The 19,613-nt window shown below is 46.4% G+C and overlaps 1 protein-coding gene across 3 annotated transcripts in view; it reads right to left on the bottom strand.

The window, feature by feature from the left end:
- LOC147893714 (tRNase Z TRZ3, mitochondrial-like) overlaps nucleotides 1-19,613 on the bottom strand; it is a 49,413-nt gene that overhangs the window by 23,980 nt on the left and 5,820 nt on the right. For 2 of the 3 annotated variants that reach the window (XM_087385575.1, XM_087385577.1), the window contains 4 exons: nucleotides 19,058-19,147; nucleotides 12,536-12,580; nucleotides 3,793-3,847; nucleotides 3,633-3,676 (listed from right to left, as the gene is read on the bottom strand). In XM_087385575.1, coding sequence (XP_087241701.1) covers nucleotides 3,633-3,676; nucleotides 3,793-3,847; nucleotides 12,536-12,580; nucleotides 19,058-19,147 — 234 coding nt within the window. The remainder of the gene's footprint in view (nucleotides 1-3,632; nucleotides 3,677-3,792; nucleotides 3,848-12,535; nucleotides 12,581-19,057; nucleotides 19,148-19,613) is intronic. The other variant, XM_087385576.1, reaches the window with a different exon arrangement.

Genomic DNA, 19,613 nt, shown 5'->3' with positions numbered 1-19,613 from the left:
CTGTTTGTCCCGCAGGGGAGGGGGGGAGGAGTCCATCCTTGACCATGAGGGCAGTTTCGGACTAGATGGCCCATCTGCTTGCAAAACGAAGACACGTCCTGGTAACTCGGAGATCTCTACTCTCTCACGAAGTGTACCCCCCTCGAGGATCTTGAGGAGGATTAGCTCTGGGAGAGACTCCGGGCTCTCAACCACCAATCTCATCCTAGGGATCCCGTGGGAAGCAGAGCATCATTGGGAAACGAGGAACATGGTGTGTCGTGTCCATGTCCTCCACTGTGAAGCCATGGTACCAAGGGAAAAGGTACACCAAATGCGGGCCAAGGAGGATGGGGCTCTGCTCCACAAGTGTCAAGGCGGTAGCAGGAGAGCTCAGCTGGATGAGAGAGACACCTCTTCCGTAGATGGTGACCTCTTGAATGTGGTCTCCTTCTAGTGTCAAGCTCGCCTAGATCCAATCTCTCACCTGTCTCCTTGTGGGAGTGAGGCCCACTATTCTGCCCATAACTGCCTTGTCCTGAAGTGACTTGATTGCATGCTGCACCTGTTGCTTGTCTGCTGGAGAAAGGATAACCTTGACGGCTGTGGGATTCGAAGGTGCTGCCATTTCAGCTATTCTGACCAGACAAGTGTCACCACCAAGCTTACTTTCTCCAAGGCGTAAGCCAATTAACCCAAAGCTGCGTGGAAGGAAGATGAGGGGTGGAAAAAAGGGGGAAATAAGGACGCTAAAGGAGAAGGAAGAAAACGAGGGGTGGGAGGGAGATGAGCCGACGAGGGAGGAGAGGAGAGTTCACTGGGGGGGAAGAAGCAAAGGTGAGAAGGGGCAGGGCGAGGGGCAGCAGATGGAGAACGAGCGGGGGTGGAGGAGAAAGCACGGGGATGGAAAAGAAGGCGCGGGGATGGAGAAGGGCAGAAGGAGGCGCGGGAGGGCGGAGAAGCTCGATGGGAGGAGGAGTCAAAGGGGGTGAGCAAGGAGCGGCGAGGGCGGGTTGGAGGGGAGGCTATGGCGGAGCAGCTTCGGAAGCAGGGAGCAGCAGTCCATCCCACAATCTACAAAGTCTTGAAACACCTGGTTCTAGATGAATCCAGAAAAAAAACTACTCATCCTCTAAAAACAAAATAGTATAGTTTCAGCCTGATGACAATCACGCGCACAGTTGAAAACAATAAACTCTATCATACATTGCGAGGACTAGCTACTATGACAGCCCCATTGCCACCGTCAACGCCCACCAGTGGGGTAGACCATAATATAAACATATCCACACACACACAAACTTGAGCATGCTGAGTATTTGTTGCCAATCTGGAGGTGAAGGGCAAACTCATGACTGACAGCAGTCCATCCCACAATCTACAAAGTCTTGAAACACCTGGTTCTAGATGAATCCAGAAAAAAAACTACTCATCCTCTAAAAACAAAATAGTATAGTTTCAGCCTGATGACAATCACGCGCACAGTTGAAAACAATAAACTCTATCATACATTGCGAGGACTAGCTACTATGACAGCCCCATTGCCACCGTCAACGCCCACCAGTGGGGTAGACCATAATATAAACATATCCACACACACACAAACTTGAGCATGCTGAGTATTTGTTGCCAATCTGGAGGTGAAGGGCAAACTCATGACTGACAAAGGCTAACCAAATTCTCTTCATTCAACCTATAACTTCCGAATACTGTATTTCGTTTTTGTCTCTCCTAAACGAGCATTTATAAGCAAAAAAATGTTTAGAAAAGGTAGCAACATGCCCAAACTCGCCCTCTATCTAAGGGCACAACAAACCGTCTCATGATAGTCACTCACAAAGTTGAAAACCATAAACACTATGACACATAGTAGGGACTAGCTAATATGACATCGCCATTGACGTTATCAATACCCAAGGATGGATGTAGACCAAAGTAAAAAATATATGCTCACACATACTTATCCATGCACACTTGAGCATCTATTTATGCAAAGGTCTTCGTACTGACTTTCTATCAACACCTAGATGTGCTAGGCTAAATCAAAAACTAGTCCACATTCTCTCTGTTCAAGCTATAGAGAAAACTATAGTATTTAATTTTAGTCTTTCCTAAACGAGCATTTCTCAGGAGAAAATACTAAGAAAAGATAGCTAATTAGACGGTTCTTTCCTTGGGAAGAAAAAAAAAAAGAAAAGAAAAGATAGTTAATAGGGCAACGCACCACTTAATATAGAGAGAATATCGCAATATCACAACATGGGGGAAAATATGCAATGTTCCCTAGTGCAACAAGAACATATACTTAGATGAATCCATGAACATGCCCAAACTCATCCTGTGAAAACACAACAAATAGTGCCATTTCAATCCCATGGTAGTCACTCACAAAGTTGAAAATCATAACACACATCGGAGACTAGCTATTATGAAATTCCCACTGACATCATATGTGCTCAACGATGGGTGTAGACTATGACATCCCCACCTCATCAAAGCCCAACAATGGGTGTAGACTAGAGTAAAAACATATGCTATCAGTCTCTCCAGAGTGTTGAGCATCCACTTATACAAAGGTCTTTGTATTGAGTTTTTGTCAAAAATTGAAGGTGAGGGTAGACTCGACCGACTAACACTGAAGGGGAAGGCTAATAAAAAAGTAGTCTAGATTCTCTTCATTCAAGCTACAATTGCTTGTGAAGACAATACTATTTCATTTTAGTCTCTCCTAAACAAGCATTTCTAAGGAAAAAATGCTTAGAAAAGAGAGTAGATAAGGCAATGCACCACTTAACATAGAAAGAATTCATTGCATCATTAGCAAGCCCAAACATGGACAAAAGCTTCACAAGGAGAAGTTTACATGTCAGCCAATGCAGCACGAACATATATCTAGATGAATCCAGAAACGTTCTCAAACTCATCCTCTAAAAACATAACAAATAGTGCAATTTCAATCACATGACAGTCACTCATAAGGCTGAAAACCATAACTCTATCACACATAGCAGAAACTAGCTACTTGACATTCCCATTGACGTCATCAATGCCCAACGACGGGTGTAGAGCATGGTATAAATGTATACTCTCATACATACATATCCACACTCATGCACACACACGAGCATCCATTTACACCAAGGTCTTCGCACTCAGCTTCCATTCGCACTCTGTAGGAGAGCCTGCCATAAATTGCCGAGGCACATACTTTGCTTGTGACAAGGTTCATGTCTAAAATATGCACACAAGGTGTGTATCTAGAAGTGAAGTCTTTCATTACTGTTTCTGGTTTTGTGCAGTAGCTGTTCCGCTTTGAACAGCTATGAATGTCCATTTCTTGAATGAAATCTCTTTTACCCCCAAAAAAAAAATTGTATCTAGAAGTGGAAGTTTCAGGCTATTCAAACATTGCTATGCCTTCAAACTTTCACCCTGACGTTTATTAATACAAGTGCATGTAACTACAGCGAATGTTTGAATTACATGCAAAATAGAAGCTGTCAATGAGTAAGAATGATCAGCTTTGAGCACGTAATTTTAAGTGAAGGTTCCAACATAAAGGCCAGCAATCGAATACCGAACAAACATGTAAGCAAAACATATAATTAAGGCAAGCATATTGATGAAAAAATACAAAGCAACCAAATACTTACTGCTAGTCCAGTTTCACCAATTCCGGCCAAGGTCAAAAGAAGCCCTGAAAAAAACAAAGAGATCACAAATTGCCTATCGGACTCAAACCTACTTTGTCCATAAGGCTAGGAAGAACACAAAATAAGGACCAGCTACAACACACAAGTGTGGCAGTTATACCTGGAAGTCCGCCAGCTGTTTCAGAGCACACCCGGGTTAAAAAAATGTGGTCAATCTGCAAGCACAATATTAAAAGTGAATATTTGTTCATTTTTCCTATCCTAAGGGCCGATACTCGGATTAGTTAGAGAATTATGTAAAAAGGATAGCCTTCCATGTTTCAACTTTAGAGTTTCCTTATGACAAATTTATTGAGTTAAAGGAATGACTTCATGGTAAAAAGAATCATTATTACGTCAAGTTTTGTCTTAGTGCATGGCATGCAAGAGCTGGTTAGCTGTCAACAAGATAAACGAGAGAAGGAAGACCCCTCTCCCATACATAATGTAAGAAATCCTAGATTTACTATATTTAGAAATGTGCTAAGGAACAGAAAGGAGACTGAAATAGCAGAGAACAAGGAATAATTGTATTGCTTGAGTGTCTGTAGTGTAGCTGTAGTGTGTCATCCATACAATTGGGCCTCTCTTATATAGAGAGTGAAGAGTCACACATGAAAAGGTGTGTACTCCAAAGTGTATCATGAAGAGGTGTGTACCCCTTGTGAAGGGTGTGACCCTTGATGAGAGGGTACATTACAATAGGAGTGTCTCTTCAATAGAATGTCTCTTGTGAAGGATTGTGCCTCATAGGAAGTGTCCCGTCGAAAGGGCATACCCTTCCACAAGTGTCCATTCATCAAACCATCCATAAGTCTAGATATAGAGAAAGGAATATGTCACAGATTGTGACATCCCCTCCCACTCAAAATAAGACCCTGGTGGAGATAATGAACTGATGTAGAAAATATCACGGTAATTCTGAAAATACTGCTGCAAAATGTCACGATGTCGAGTCTCTCGCTGTCGATGGTCCAAAATACACTCAGGAATAAGGAGAACATAATCGTCTTCGATTTCTGGGGCATACTCACCTGCAGGAGGAACTGCTTCATCGCTTGGAATGTACGTCTTTAGCCAAGAAATATGAAATGTCGGATGGATTTTACCCCATGATGGTGGTAATTCCAATTTGTAACTTAAAGGTGAATTTTTCTTGACGATCCGGAAAGGTCCATAGTATCTTGGTCGCAACTTAGGAAACACAGACTTAACCGTCTTATAGCGATGTGGGGCTACAAATAATAACACCATGTCACTAGTGTCAAATTCCAGGTGACTTCTATGTTTGTTGGCAGACCGTTGATACCGCTCTTGCGCTTTTCGCATATGATCCCTGACTTGGAGTAGAATGTCTTGCATTTCTTGAACCAGTTGATCAGCTAGGGCCACTCGATGTTGAAGTACAAAATTCGTTGGTACAATCGGAGTGTGTCCATAAGCTGCTTGAAATGGATTCATGCTGATGGCACTATGGAAAGAGTTATTATAAGCAAACTCAAGGAGTGGTAGATACTCTTCCCAAGCTGCTAGACGTGACTGAATATAATGTCGAAGCATTTCTTCCAAAACTTGGTTGACTCTTTCAGTCTGGCCATCTGATTCTGGGTGGTAGGCTGAACTGAACAGTAGAGTTGTTCCCAAGGATTCGAACAGTGAAATCCAAAAGTGACTGATAAACTTAGGATCTCTGTCGGATATGATATTCTTGGGCAATGTGTTGTATGAAGAGTTTGGCAATGTCCGGAGCCTGTGCACTGCTTTTGCAAGCAACAAAGTGTGCCATTTTGGACAATCGATCAACAATTACCATAATCTGAGTGTTACCTCTGGAGGATCGTGGTAGTGTTGTAATGAAATCCATGGAAATGCTTTCCCACCTTTCAGTTGGAACTGGAAGAGGCTGAAGAAGTCCTGCTGGAAGTCGTCGGCTTGCTTTCATTTGTTGACAAGATAAGCAAGATGTAACCATTATGATGACGTCGCTTTTCATCTGAGGCCAGTAGTATGTTACACTGAGTAACCTATAAGTCTTATTGATGCCTGGATGGGCAGCATAAGGAACTACATGCTGCTCTTTTAACAAAAGACGTCGAACATCCTTATCATGTGGTACACAGACGCGATCTTGATAATACAGAAGGACGTCCGTATAAGAATAGGATGAGAAAATCTTCTGTTCGGAAGTCGAAGGTTGATCTTTTGAAAGAACTTGTACTGCTGTGCTGAAATCTTTATCATTGAAATACTTCCCTTTGAATGAATTCGGAACATCCACAGATAATGTAGACATTACCATAGCTGATGCTAGAGTTAACTTGCTGAGAGCATCTGCAACTACATTGCGTAGTCTTGGAATGTACTCAATGGTCATGTGAAAGTTGGCCAGAAACTCAACCCAGCGTGCTTGTCGAGCGTTCATGACTGGCTGAGTAAAGATATACTTTAGAGAGTGATGGTCTATCTTGACCACCGAGTCGGCTCCCATGAGATAATGTTTCCAAGAGCGATAAGCATGCACAACGGCAAGAAACTCCTTATCATAAACTGGTATCGGGTTTGGATATCGGAATGTTTATGGCTGTCAAAAGCAATAACTCTGCCTTCTTGCATTAAGACTGCTTCCTGTAGCGATGTCGGAAGCGTCGGTCATGACCTCAAATGGAAGGTTTGGGTCAGCAATAGCCATGACTGGTGTGGTAGTGAGTGCTTGCTTGAGTTGTTGGAAACTATACTGTGTTTCAGGAAGCCATTGAAAAATTGCTGTGCTTTTCAATAATTCAGACATAGGAGCTGCGATTTCGGAAAACTAATAGACCTTTGTATGGTAGAAGTTTGCCAATCCAAGAAAAGAGCGGACATCATGAACATTCTTAGGAGTAGGCCAGTTTCGGATTACCTCGACCTTCTTGGGATCCACAGAGATGCCTTGAGCTGAAAAAACATGTCCTAAATATTCGAGTTGGGTCTTGAAGAACTCACTCTTCTCAATATTGATGTAGAGAGAATTTGTGCGGAGAACTTCAAAAACTTGGTGAAGATGTTGTTTGTGCTCATGTAGGGATCTGCTGAAAACGAGGATGTCATCGAGGTAAACGATGACGAACTTATCGAGAAAAGGCCTGAAGATGTTGTTCGAAAAGCTGTCTTGTACTCATCGCCTTCTCGTATGTGAATTTGATGATAACCTAAACGAAGATCAATCTTTGAGAATTGTGTTGCGTGTAGAAGTTGATCGAAGAGGTCATCGATGCGAGGCAATGGATACTTGTTTTTTATAGTGAGCTTGTTGAGGGCTCGGTAGTCGATGCAGAGGCGCATTGACTTATTCTTTTTTTCCACAAGTAGTACAAGAGATCTGAAAGGGCTGCAAGGGCCGAATATGACCTTTGTCGAGTAGTTCTGTCACCTGTCTTTGGATTTCTTCATTTTGAGTGTAAGAAACCCGAAGGAGGTTTCGACGATGGATTACTGCCGGGAATAAGTTCGATTGGGTGATCCACTGGTCGTCGAGGTGGTAACTGCTTTGGCAATTCCTGTGGAAAAATATCCAGGTAGGGCTGGAAAAAAGATTGGTTGAGGTATTCAGGAGGATCCTTTGTTGGTGTCTCCTCTACTTCCGTAACCAACAGAAGTGAAGTCTTTACTTAACGTTTGCGAACCCACTTCTTTACTTGTAGGGCAGAGGCAACTGGGATTGAAGGAGAGTCCCTAGAACCAGTTAGCTCAATAAGTTTTCCCTGGTGGACAAACTGGATAGTATGGCTGCGAAAACTAATTGATGGATCATAGTCAAATTTGTCGACCATAGAACTAGCTAGGAAGTTATGAGAGCAGCCACTGTCGATGAGGATAGTGACCGTTGTTCCACGAATCGATCCTTGAATACAAAGTACTTGAGTGGCCAGGGAAGGTTCGGGGTTGCTGGCAAGGCTCATGTGGATGGCATTTGCCATTCGAACAGCTTTGCCTTTCTTGTCTTGTGCTAGGGTAGCATCTTCTGTTTGGGAAGTGCTAGGTTCCATATTGGAATTTTGCTTTGGTCGCTTGGGACAATCGAACCATCTATGGCCGCCTGCACAGATGGTGCAAAGTCCTTTTGTCCTAGAGTTGTTCTTCTTGTCAGTGGCCGCACCTTTATGTTGGGGATGATGGTGATGACTTTGTGAAGAAGAGGCGCGATCCTTGGAGGAGTGCTTCTGTTGGAATCCAGCATACGATTTCTGAGACTTGTGGGGATCTTGAGACTATCGCTGACCTTGATTACCGGAGTTTTTTCTAAACCTGGTGTTATCTTGAGAGCGAGCACCTTTGGCCATAGTAGAGTTCTGTGTTCTATGAGCACTCTGCTTCCCTGTGTTTTGGAAATCTATTATGCGCTCTGTGTAAGCAATAGCGCCAGCTGTGGTGGTGATGTTTGCTTTGAGGACATCAATGCGTAACGAGGGATTTAGGCCTGAGATGAAAGCATGAAGGCGATCATCATCAGTTAAACCATCAATCTCCAGCACCAATGTGGTGAGCTGAGAGATGTAGGAAGACACGGAGCCTGTTTGCTCCAACTGTCGAAGTTTTGAACGTGCTTGGAAGTCCGCATTGGCAGGTATGAACTGCTTACGGAGCACGTGTTCAAAACGTTCCCAAGTTAACACACTTTTGCCGTCCTTTAAGCGTCGTTGCCACCATAGGAAAGCTGTATCCTTAAGGAGGGAGGCTGCCAAGGCAATCTTTTTGCCTTCAGTGAGGTCAACAGTATCAAAGTACATGCACAGTTTTGCGAGCCACTGGTCAACTGTTCGGCAATTTCGTTGACCAGTGTAGGCTTCCGAAAGTTTAATATCAAGTCTTTTAGTTTTGGAAGCTTGGAGTAAACGGTAGAGGGCACGGATATCAATGTTTTCTACCTCTGGTGGAAATGAGTCCACATAGTCGTCTGGTTGCGTCACATCATCCTCTGTATGTGGTAATTGCGAGAATCTTTGGACCAAGTCGGAGATGCTGTCCTGAAGCTCGGAAATTTGAAGTTGCAATAGTGCTTCGCCTTGTAAGTTGACTTCAGGGGTCTTTTTTGGACTTGAGTCGCTTATTTCCGGAGAGGATGCACGCGAGCGTTGTGACATATCGGAGATCCCTGTGAGAAAAGCACGAACCTTTGCTCTAGTTTGTACTATTCCTGGAAGAAGATTCGGGCTGCTCCCTGAGGTTGCTCATGTTGGAGGGGGCAGGAGAAGCAGGATGGAGCCAGCCGTGGAAATCTGGTAAAGGAGGTCCTGTCTGAGGTAACACTGGTGATGCCGAAATGGGTGTTACTGCTCGTGAGAGTACAAGGGTAGGTTGCAGAGTCCACTGATCTGAGAAGGGATAAGGAGCTGCTGTCGGAAGTGGAGGATATCCAGGAGAAGGAGTGCCTTCAGAGTGTAAATACTGTCTTGGGGAAGGTACAACCTGTATAGGAGGATATCTGGGACCTGAAGGAGGTGGAGAGTACCCTGGAGATGCTGAAGCTAAGGGGTAAAAATCTCTCCAAAGATGGACAGCAAACTCGTGAGGAATATCGGGTTCTGGGTATCTACGTGTCTCGTGGAACACAACCTGGACTGTGCTAAGGAAATAATGTAACTGAGGTGCCTCACGCAGAAGGTATAGGATGTGGTCCAAATCACTGGAAGGGCATGTGACACAGAAGACCCACGATGCAAAAGCGTTGTGCAATCTGAACACGATATTGTGTGGTAGATGATGCCTGAGGTGTCCTTGAAAGGACTGGGGAATTACCAGGGGTTTCCATGCTTTAAGGAAGCGGCTTTCATTTGCTGTAATTTGATAATAAGCGTCAAATAACAATATGAAAGAGAATCCTTAGAAATAGAATGGAAAGAATCCACCTGGCATAGATTAGATCTGCCAATTAGTTGCGCAGAAAAGGCCTGCAAATCACTGTCCGGAGGTCCATACTGCTGTATTTTCAAGTCCACATAGATGTGTGAACAAGCAAAAAGTTCCTAGCGAGACTTTCGAGGCAGAAGGGACGTTGGCAGAGGCGTTTTGCGGATCGCATGAGATCTGGCGCGCTTTTCCTGCGTGGAAGTTCGTAGCCTGGCGAAGATGGACTGCGCTGAAACCTGTAGGGTACTAGATGAGGACCAAGCCTGGCTAGACGGAAAAGGAGGGCTGCCAAAAGTCGCTGTTCACAGGCTATGCGCAGCAGGGACCAGGCTGATTTAATTCGCTGGCAGAGACTGCTTGCATCTGGCGATGCTTGCTGCGTGCTTCCAGGGCTGATTCGCGGCAGCATGGGCAGGGATCTGGCGCTGAAAGACTGGCACGAACCCAGGGCAGCAAATCGGCTGATGGAGAGCTGCGTATGGCGTGGAAGGGAGGCGAATCCTGCATGACGAAATTCCGTACGGGCATCAAACATGAATCGTCATTTTTTTTTGTAGCTGCCTAGGTTGGGTGGTTGCCAAAAATTAAAACGTGGGTTTAATTAACCCTTGGGTAGTCTAGGGTTAGGCCTAAGGTATGGGGCTGGGTTTTCCTTTTTAACCCCTCTAGGTACCCTTTTATAAGGTGCTTGGTGCCAAAAGGTGTGCCTATTCTAAGGGGTGTGACCCTTGGAATAGGTGTACCTTTTCATGAAGGGGTGTGACCCTATTTTCAGAAGGGGTGTCCCCACACGAAGAGGTGTGTCCTTTTTTCAACGATGGGGTGTGTCCCTTGGGTGAGGAGTCAAAACTCTTCATCAAAAGGTGTGTCCGATGGTGGAAAAGGTGCATCCCTTGGTTTTGGGACAGCCCAAGCACATGAAAAGACACGATTTTTGTCGTGTCCATTCACATCAACTCGTGATGTGTGGGAGATGGAGAGGCCAATGATGACTTTAGGCAGGGTTGGCGCTAAAAATTTTTACACTCATTCTCTCCATCTCTTCCATGCACAATGTGCACGGATATCCTTCTAGTGGAAAAAGATGTATCAGATAGGCGCTAGAAGGTGGGGGGCATTTCCTACAGGCAGGAGCTTTGCTCTGATACCACTGTAAGAAATCCTAGATTTACTATATTTAGAAATGTGCTAAGGAACAGAAAGGAGACTGAAATAGCAGAGAACAAGGAATAATTGTATTGCTTGAGTGTCTGTAGTGTAGCTGTAGAGTGTCATCCATACAATTGGGCCTCTCTTATATAGAGAGTGAAGAGTCACACATGAAAAGGTGTGTACTCCAAAGTGTATGTGCATGAAGAGGTGTGTACCCCTTGTGAAGGGTGTGACCCTTAATGAGAGGGTACATTACAATAGGAGTGTCTCTTCAATAGAATGTCTCTTGTGAAGGGTTGTGCCTCATAGGAAGTGTCCCGTCGAAAAGGCATACCCTTCCAGAAGTGTCCATTCATCAAACCATCCATAAGTCTAGATATAGAGAAAGGGATACGTCACAGATGGTGACACATAATAACTTGCTAGAAGTGAGTCCCCTTCTATTTTCAAGCTCACCTGAACCCAATCTTGAACCTAGCAGCATGTGGGTGTGAAACCAATAATGCATCTCGGCACGACCTAATCATGAAGCTCTTGAACAATGTACTCTACCGTTGCTTGTCCTCGCCATGGAGTCGAGGATGCTGCTATGTAAGCTCCTTTGGCTAGAACAACTTGTCACCTTATGGGTGTCTTTTCTTGGCTCAAGTAGAGATCTTGTGAGGGAGAGAAAGGAGTGGAAGGAGGGATTCAAAGTAAAATGAGAGGGAGGTCAAAAGACAAAGAGTCGAAAAGGAGAGACGAAGATGAAGACGGAAATAGTGTAGGTGAATAGCTGAAGGGACCTGCAAGCCAATAAGCCCCCCTTCTAGGCGAAGAGAGCCAAAGAGGTACCATGTGTGTGAGCACTACTAGTTTAAATGCTTTCAAGACATTATTGCAAAGAGTAATCAATGTACAGATAAATACTTCATAAAGGGGTCATTATTGAAAGATAATCATTGTACCATAAACACTTCATAGAGGGGCCAATATGGGGGCTCCTATCCCCTCTTCACCCTTTAGCATCATTCATACCAACCAACAACAAACCATAAACAATTTTTCTTTGCATCTTGGAGATTGCCTCAGGCAGTCACTCTTCCAAAACATTGGATGTCTATGGACTCTCCCAAATTTGGAACATCCTTTTAGAGCTCTGCCAAAGTCCTGCATCTTCTTCTTTGGTACTTGGAACCTTTTTAAAGTTCTTCATTTTCCTGATGCTGTCTTTCCTTACCGAATCCACTTACAGAAAGCTCACAGCATTCAAATAAAGATCAGAACCAGACTATCTGCCATACGTATCATGAATTGAGACAGACCAACTTCAGGTAAAAACCCATAGCTAGTCACAAGGATTCTTTCAGATGACGCCTACATTTAGCTAGTCTTCAAAGACTCTAGCTTTTAAGGATTCTCTAGACCCAAGGGAAAATGCATGCCGCATGATTCACAGGTGCATGGGTTAAGATCTGAAACTTAACATGCTTCTAGCAAGACCTTTGCTAATAAATAAAGAAAATAACTTCCGAATCAGATACTATAACACTTTAAGTTCGTGCTCTTCAGTAGATCTTCAATCCAAGGAAGAAGCCTGCACTATGTTCAAAATTTGTATTCATTGCCTAAATACTATATGCAAAAGGAAGACTAGTTTCATGACAAATTTCAACAGACAGGAGCTGACAAGTAAGTTCAGAAAAGGTTTGTTAGTTAGTATGTCCTTGTTCACTTGAATGAGGACTCTCTCAAGCTGTCCAGCTAAATGTGAGAGCAAGCACAGACCTGCACATACATGAGCATAGTTCTGTGCCCCAAATACACAACAGGAAAGAGCTCCTCACCTTAGACAGCTTAAATTTGTGTTGCACACAAAATCGTTGTAGTCCCTGAAACAGAAGATAATCGACACGTCAGAAATACATTTCCGTATCTCAAATACAGAAACACAAGCAAATAAACATGAGATATAATCAAATCTGATATGCTGCATCCCCAAAAAGCAAGTAATGTAAGAAGCAGGCTGATGCCTACATCACGCTTGAATCATGTCCCCATTGACAATCTTATAATCAAATGCCTCACTAATAACCATGTCACTAAGTCTCTCGACAAGAATTAGCTGAGGAGGCCCTGGCAGCTCACGCGCAGTCTGTGCAGCCCAAGGGAAAAGCACTCTCCTTCAGGCCCTCAGTGTGAGCTGGTGTGGGAGGGACTCGGGTGCACTGAAGTGGCCACCTAACTGCTTTGGGTGAACTCTTTGCCTTCCGCACCTTCAGCTTACAGCCTGTGAGAAGGAAGGAGCTGCCCGCGGTGCTCCAGAAGCCCCCTCCAGCCGCTAGGAGGTCCAAGACTCACCCCGAGCACTTTTCTTGGGCTCAGTTAGCAGCTACCCCAGCAAGAGTAGCAGCAGTTCGACTTTTTCCAAGCAGCTCATGTGCTGGTCAAGGGCCTCCTTACTGCAGTTCGTGTTTGGGCTCCCTCTTCGGCTGCCCCGGGTCTTCTTCTCGTGTCCTAGGCATTTGGTTTTTAGCTCAGGTTTGGAGCTCTACTTGGGACCATATGCTTTTTCTCAGCCTCCCTTCTAGGTTTTTTTGTGGTCTTTTCGGGCAGCCCCGCAAGCCTTTAGCAATCTTCCTTTTTCGTCCCCTTCTTCTCCTTCTCGCAGCACTGGGTTTCTTGTTTGGCCTTTAGAGATCGAGAGATTGGTGGTGACTTTTGTCTGACAAGAAGGGCTCCACCTTCGATTCTCCAAGCTGTCAAGCTTTTGCTTCCTCCCCAAGAGAAACATCGGGTGAAGTTAGCAGTTCAATCTCTGAAGGATAAAGCAGTGGTGGGCTCATTACTTCAAGGAAACAGATTGGAAATTGGTTCCAAGCAAGCTAAGCGATAGAAGGGGACCATATACGAGAGGTCACCATCTAAGGCAGAGGGGTTTTCCATATACGAGATAGCATAGGGCCATCCTCCCCTCCATTGGTGGCACTTTTGGCATAGACTATAGGCTCCTCCACACACAGCCGCCTCAATTGTGGCAGATGATGGGTTTCCAAGACTCGGATTGGTTGTTGAGCATCTCCGGAGGAGATCTACCTCAAAACCCTCAATGGGGCCAAGCTTCGACAGAGGATGGAGGTTTTAGGGCTTCCAGAACAGTGCCTGCGGTGTCGTCAGGTGGCTCAAGTTTGCCTCAGAGACAGAGACAGTCCCTGCCCCCCCCCCCCCCCCTCCTCGCCATAGGATCAACAAAGACAACAAAGGGAGTCTCAGGTGGATAGGACCCAGTGGCCGCATAGACAATGGCAGCAACAGCAGTCCCAGACCCCCATAGATGGGGAATTCTGAAGGAAAGTGGACCAAGGTAAAGAAGAAGAAGAAGAAAAAGAGCAAGAAAACTAAGAGAACTCATAAGCAGCGAGCCAAGCTCAAAGAGAAGGCACGATCGAAGCGAGTGCTTGCCTCCCACACTCAAGAAAAAAAGTGTGGGAGCGCCTCCTCAAATCGTTCCCAAACCTTCTTCGACCTTCTGTGAGTTCCCTTGCGACAAGGGCCCAAGATACACGGGTACTGCCCCAATAAAAGGACGCCGATGCCAATGCTCTTGTTAGGGTTGAGCATCCACTGATGTACCATGGTTAGGCTAGAGTGACGTCATTTGTTGTGGGTGTGCCAGCCCCTTCCGAGGATAGTGTAGGATAGGATTGGGTGCATACCTAAGCAAATGGACAGCCAGGCCCTCGTGGTGGATCCAACCATCCTTGGAGCAAGTATGGCTGTCCGAAGGCTGAGCCAGAACCTTGCGTGTGTGCCTGAGGGGTGCGGGTCAGATCAAGGCTCGTCTGGGGCCAGCGGCCACCATCCTTCGAGCAAGTATGGCTGTTTGGAAGCTGAGCAAGGGCCTTGCATATATGCCTGAGGGGTGCAGGTCATATCAAGGCTCATCTGGGGCCTATTTGCCGCTGCCTTGGCAGCCCATTGGAGGCGAACCGGAGGTAGATGTTCCCAAGAGGGGTTGCGGCAGTTCAAGGCTTGCGAAGGACCTGTGTGGTGCTGCGATCGCAGCCCTTTGCTGCACTGTCTGTAGGCCAGCATGGGAGGGCCTGTGTGGCCACCCTTTGGGCTGTTGGTCAAGTGTCGGGCCCCAGCATTTGGGTCGCTGGCAAAGGTGGGCCGACTTGCTGGAAGGCCACCTAGGCTGCTTGGCAGCCCCTTATATGGCTGCTTGTCAGCCCTTCATATGGCAGGAGGGGGCCGGCCCCATAGAGCAGTCAATCAGCCTATTTAGAGCAGAAGGCATGTACTAGGGTGGACACCGGCTCAATGCCAATATTCCGTGCCCACTTCATCATGAAGGAAACTTCCACCCCGAACAAATCAGCACACTTCTGGAGTGGCGAGTAGTATGCCTAATCAATCTTTGCCTTACGTGGCAACCTGATAAAACCACACTGCCAAACCACACATCGGCTTCTCCCGCGTGAAGCTCAGCTGAAAATTCACTTCAGCACCATGGGCGTGCCAAAGGTCCAGTCCCTCTGGCCCCATCCACTCGTAAATTTGATCTCCCAACATAGCATCAAATACCACTAGGGACCACTTCTCCAACCCTGTGGAGGCGAACTAGAATCTCCAAACTAGGTGTGTCTGGGAGCCCACTACGCTAATCAAACCCCCTTTCCGCGGCTGCAAGATCACACGCGTTACCTCCAAGGGTAGAGGGTAAGAGTCCGGAATCTCTAGATAGTTCCACGGACACAATCTCCAAAAGTCCCGCGATAGGGGACGCCCAAGCTGAAGTTTGGGAGCCGGGAGGACGAGCCCCTTCCCTCTTACTCCCCCCCTGAATGGAGGGAGGGAACAGGATACTGCGACGAGAAAGCGGAAGGGGGCATTGTCTTACCCTTGCCCGATGGCAAGGGAGTCGAGGCAAGTCCAAGGGACGGAGGGGAGGGGGGGAGGCTGAAGAACCTGCTACAGAGGGGGAGGGGGGGGGAGGGGGACGGGTGGTGAGGATGACCATACCATGAGGGGCGAGGGGGGGAGGAGGCGGGGAGAGCTCACGAGGAAGGGGAGGGAGTGGAGAGGGAGAGGGAGAGGGAGAGGGATACGGGGGAAAGGGGGGTGAGAGGGAGTAGGAGCAACCACAGGCCCACCTTGCTGATCAGGCTCGCCGAGGCTCTAGATCCGCTCCTCCTCAACCACTATCAGGCTAACCTCCGCAGCTTCCGCCACTGCAGCATCAGGAGCTCCTGGGGCTCGCTTGCTCATACAAGGGTGACTACGGACGCTGGACCTCCATCACAGGAGGATCAACTGGCTGAACAGTGGCCCCTGCCGTTAGGGGGGGAGGGGTCTCCAAATATGGGCTCCTACAGTTGTTGCTTCGCAGGTGCCTCTCGAACTACTCTCTCTCTCTCTCCCTTTGTCTAGCCCGTTGCCTACGACGCCTTTGAGCCAAATGCTTGGTTTCTTTTTCTTTTTAACTTAGGTCCAGTCCCCTTCTGAAGGTGTCACCCAAGGGGTCTGAGACTCCTAGTGCTCTTGTCTGGGGGGGTGCTGGGCCTTGGCCTGCTGACTCTGCCTGCCCTGCGAGGGTGGGGGGGAGAAGCCTGGCCTTGGCCGCAAGGGTAGTCTCTGGCTAAATGACCCATCTGCCTGCAATGAAGGCACTGACCTGGTAACCCAGAAATCTCCACTCGTTGGTGGTGTAACCCCCTCGAGGGTCTCAAGGAGGATCAACTCTGGGAGGGACTATGGGCTCTCAACTACCAGTCCTGAGGACCCCGCCGTCTACTACCATTGATGCGGCCGAATCTGACGGGGACTCCAGCACGGTGCCAAACGCTCAACCAATCGAGGGGAGGATGGCTTTGTATTACTTTGGGAGCCCCGAGAAGCGGAGCGTAATCAAAAAACGGGCAACATGGTGTGTCGTGTCCATGTCCTCCACTGTAAAGCCGTGGTACCAAGGGAAGAGGTACACCAAATTCGGGCCAAGGAGGATGGGGCTCTGCTCCACAAGTGTCAAGGCAATAGCGGGGCAGCTTAGCTGGATGAGGAAGACTCCTCTTCCGTAGATGGTGACGTCCTGAATTGGTCACCCTCTAGTGCCAAGCTCGCCTGGATCCACTCTCACACCTCTCCTTGTGGGTGTGAGGCTCACAATTCTGCCCACAATCGCCTTGTCCTAGAGGGACTGAACTGCTTGCTGTACCTGTTGCTTGTCGGCTTGAGAAAGAAGCACCTTGACAGCTGTGGGATTCGAGGATGCTGCCATAGAGCCCCTCTGGCCAAACCAAGGGTCACCACCATGATTTTCTTTCTCCGAACAAGCACAAAAGCTGCTGCTTCAAAGAAAAGGAAAAAACCGATAGGAAAGGAGGCGAAGAGGGGGCGAGGTGAGGCGAAGGGATGGTGATGGAGGAGGCGGAGATGAGGGCGGGGGGGGGGGGAGAACACGGGCTGAAGGAAGGAGGCGGAAGGTGGGAGTCGAAAATGAGGTGGGGAGACGGCGGGGGGAGGAGGCAGAGATGGCAGGAAGGAGGAGGTGGAGATGGCGGAGGCAGAGAAGGCGAAGGGGGAAGGCGGGAGCAGAAGGAGGCAGAGGGGCAGAGGGAAGAGGTGGAAGGGGCAACGAGAGGCGAGAAGGGTAGCGGGAGGAGGCGGAGGGGGGAGGAAGGATGAGATGGCGGGGAGAAGAGGTAGGAGAAGACGAGAAGGAGGAGCGGGGGAGGAGATGGCGGGGGAGAAAGCGGTGAAGGAGGAGGAGATGACAAGGCAGAGCGGGGGAGGAGGGCTCACCGACATATTACCCCAGCACTTGTCGCCAATGTTTGTCCTTGCGGGAGTCTATGGCTCATCTATTTTTGGTGTTGCCTTGATTCTCGGGACTTTTTGCGTTTTTTCTACAGCAATGTCTTGAAGCCCGTTTCCCTATTGCTTGCTTTTGCAAGGTGTTTTGGCTGTTTGGGATTCATCCTACCAGGCCAAGGTATGATCTTTTCTTTCATTGGGTTCGTTATTGGGTACTACAGAATCTATGCAAGGACTGAAACCATAGGATCTTTGGTGATCCATCCTTGGCTAAGTATTACTTTTTTCAGGCTTCACTTCAGCAATCCTTCTTTGACTGCTTGCATGTGCGAGATCTTGATTATCCCTTTCTTTTGTCATACAATGAGATATTTTGATGTTGTAGCTGCATGTCTCTTTCTAGGGGACCACTCTTTGTAATATAATGACAGGGATTTCACCCCAAAAAAGAGTGTGTGTATGTGTGGTGAATAGACTACAATATAGACAACTTAGGGAATTCACCAATCTTTATAATTTTAAAGGACTCAAATACTCGCAAATAAACTTCTCACCTTCTTCGAATTCCACATTTCTTCTATGTGGATTCACGTAACTTTTAGCTCTATCTTGAGCTTTCTTAATACTATCTTGGCTATGCTTCAACATTTGATGCATGTCTTGAAGAAAGTTGTATCTTTTCCAAATGGTGAAGCTTTAGGCTAGAATCTGTACATCTAGCACGAAAGCATCCCAAAGTTCATTCAATGAAGGTCTCCCAACGATTAAGATCAATACTTACATTCATGGTTTCAAGTGTGGTAGAAATCTAGCTGCTTAGATTGTAACTCATTGCCTTAAAATCACATCAATTGGTTACAACCAAACAGTCTATATACACAACCAATGTGACAACCTTGAAAATTGACAAAATGTTAAACGAAAGGAGACCAAAAAACGAGATTGTTTGTGATACTATTAAACAAGCTATATACCTAGATGAATCCAGGAACATTCCCAAACTCATCCTCTAAAAACAAAACATAGTGCAGTTTCAATCTCATGATAGTCACTCACAAGGTTGAAAACCATAAACTCCATCATGCATAGCATGGACTAGCAACTATGACAACCCCACTAACGTCATTAGCGCCCGACAGTGGGTGTAGACCATAGTATAAAAATATGCTCTCACACATACAAATCCACACACCCACACATACTTGAGCATCCATTTATACAAAGTCTTTGTACTGAGTTTCTGTCGGCACTCTGGAGATGAAGGGCAGACTCAGCCATGATGAAGGCTAGCACTAAAGGAGAAGGCTAATCAAAAGGTAGTCCAAAATCTCTTCATTCAAGCTACAACTGCTTGTGAAGTCTAAACATTTTCATTTTAGTCTCTCCCCAACGAGCATCTAAATCTAAATCTAGCTGATAGGGCAACGCACCATTTAAGATAGAAAGAATTATCACAATACCAGCAGGCCGCAATTTAAACAAGCTATGCCTGAATCATACTCCTAGAAGAGCTCAAGCACTGGGTTGTACCAAGTGTGTTTGCAAATGCACACCTCTCCAGCATTGAAGATATAGCGACGCTGATCGAAAAAAAGCAACACAGTTGGTACTGTCTCTCCAGTGTCAAATCCAGTGCCATATATCTGAAAATCACATCTTCAGCATGAGAGACAATTAATCGCGTACATGCAAGACACAAGACACAATGATAGCATTAAAACTACTAATCAGTTTATCACAACATTTCACAAGTATTGTGAACCTTTTACATCAATAAATGGAGACTGATAAGTTTCAGATTTCTTGAACCGGCCCATTATTAAGTCCTAGAAAAGGGAGCCCCCATGTGAGATGCTTGAGATTTACAACTTCTGAAATACATGAAAACACTTTTTACATCAACAAAAAACAAATAAATGGAGACTCTAGTCGCAATTGGACACCAGAAGTGTTTCGTAGCTGTTTGTGCCTGTTCTGGGGAGCTTTGCAGACGTCTGTGCACTCCAGTCTCCCGTTTGAAACCAGGAGCTCTTTTGCTGCTCGTGAATGGCATGTGGAGTTCTCTGTTGGTCTTTCTTGGATTTGGGTATTTCTGGAGCAGTTTCTTTG

The sequence above is a fragment of the Dipteris shenzhenensis genome, chromosome 15, assembly GCF_047967505.1.
Source record: "Dipteris shenzhenensis isolate YYH24624 ecotype China chromosome 15, Dip_SZ_1.0, whole genome shotgun sequence".
Lineage (NCBI taxonomy): Eukaryota > Viridiplantae > Streptophyta > Polypodiopsida > Gleicheniales > Dipteridaceae > Dipteris > Dipteris shenzhenensis.
Note: the sequence above shows the minus strand (reverse complement) of the source record. Positions and strands in the feature narration are given on the sequence as shown.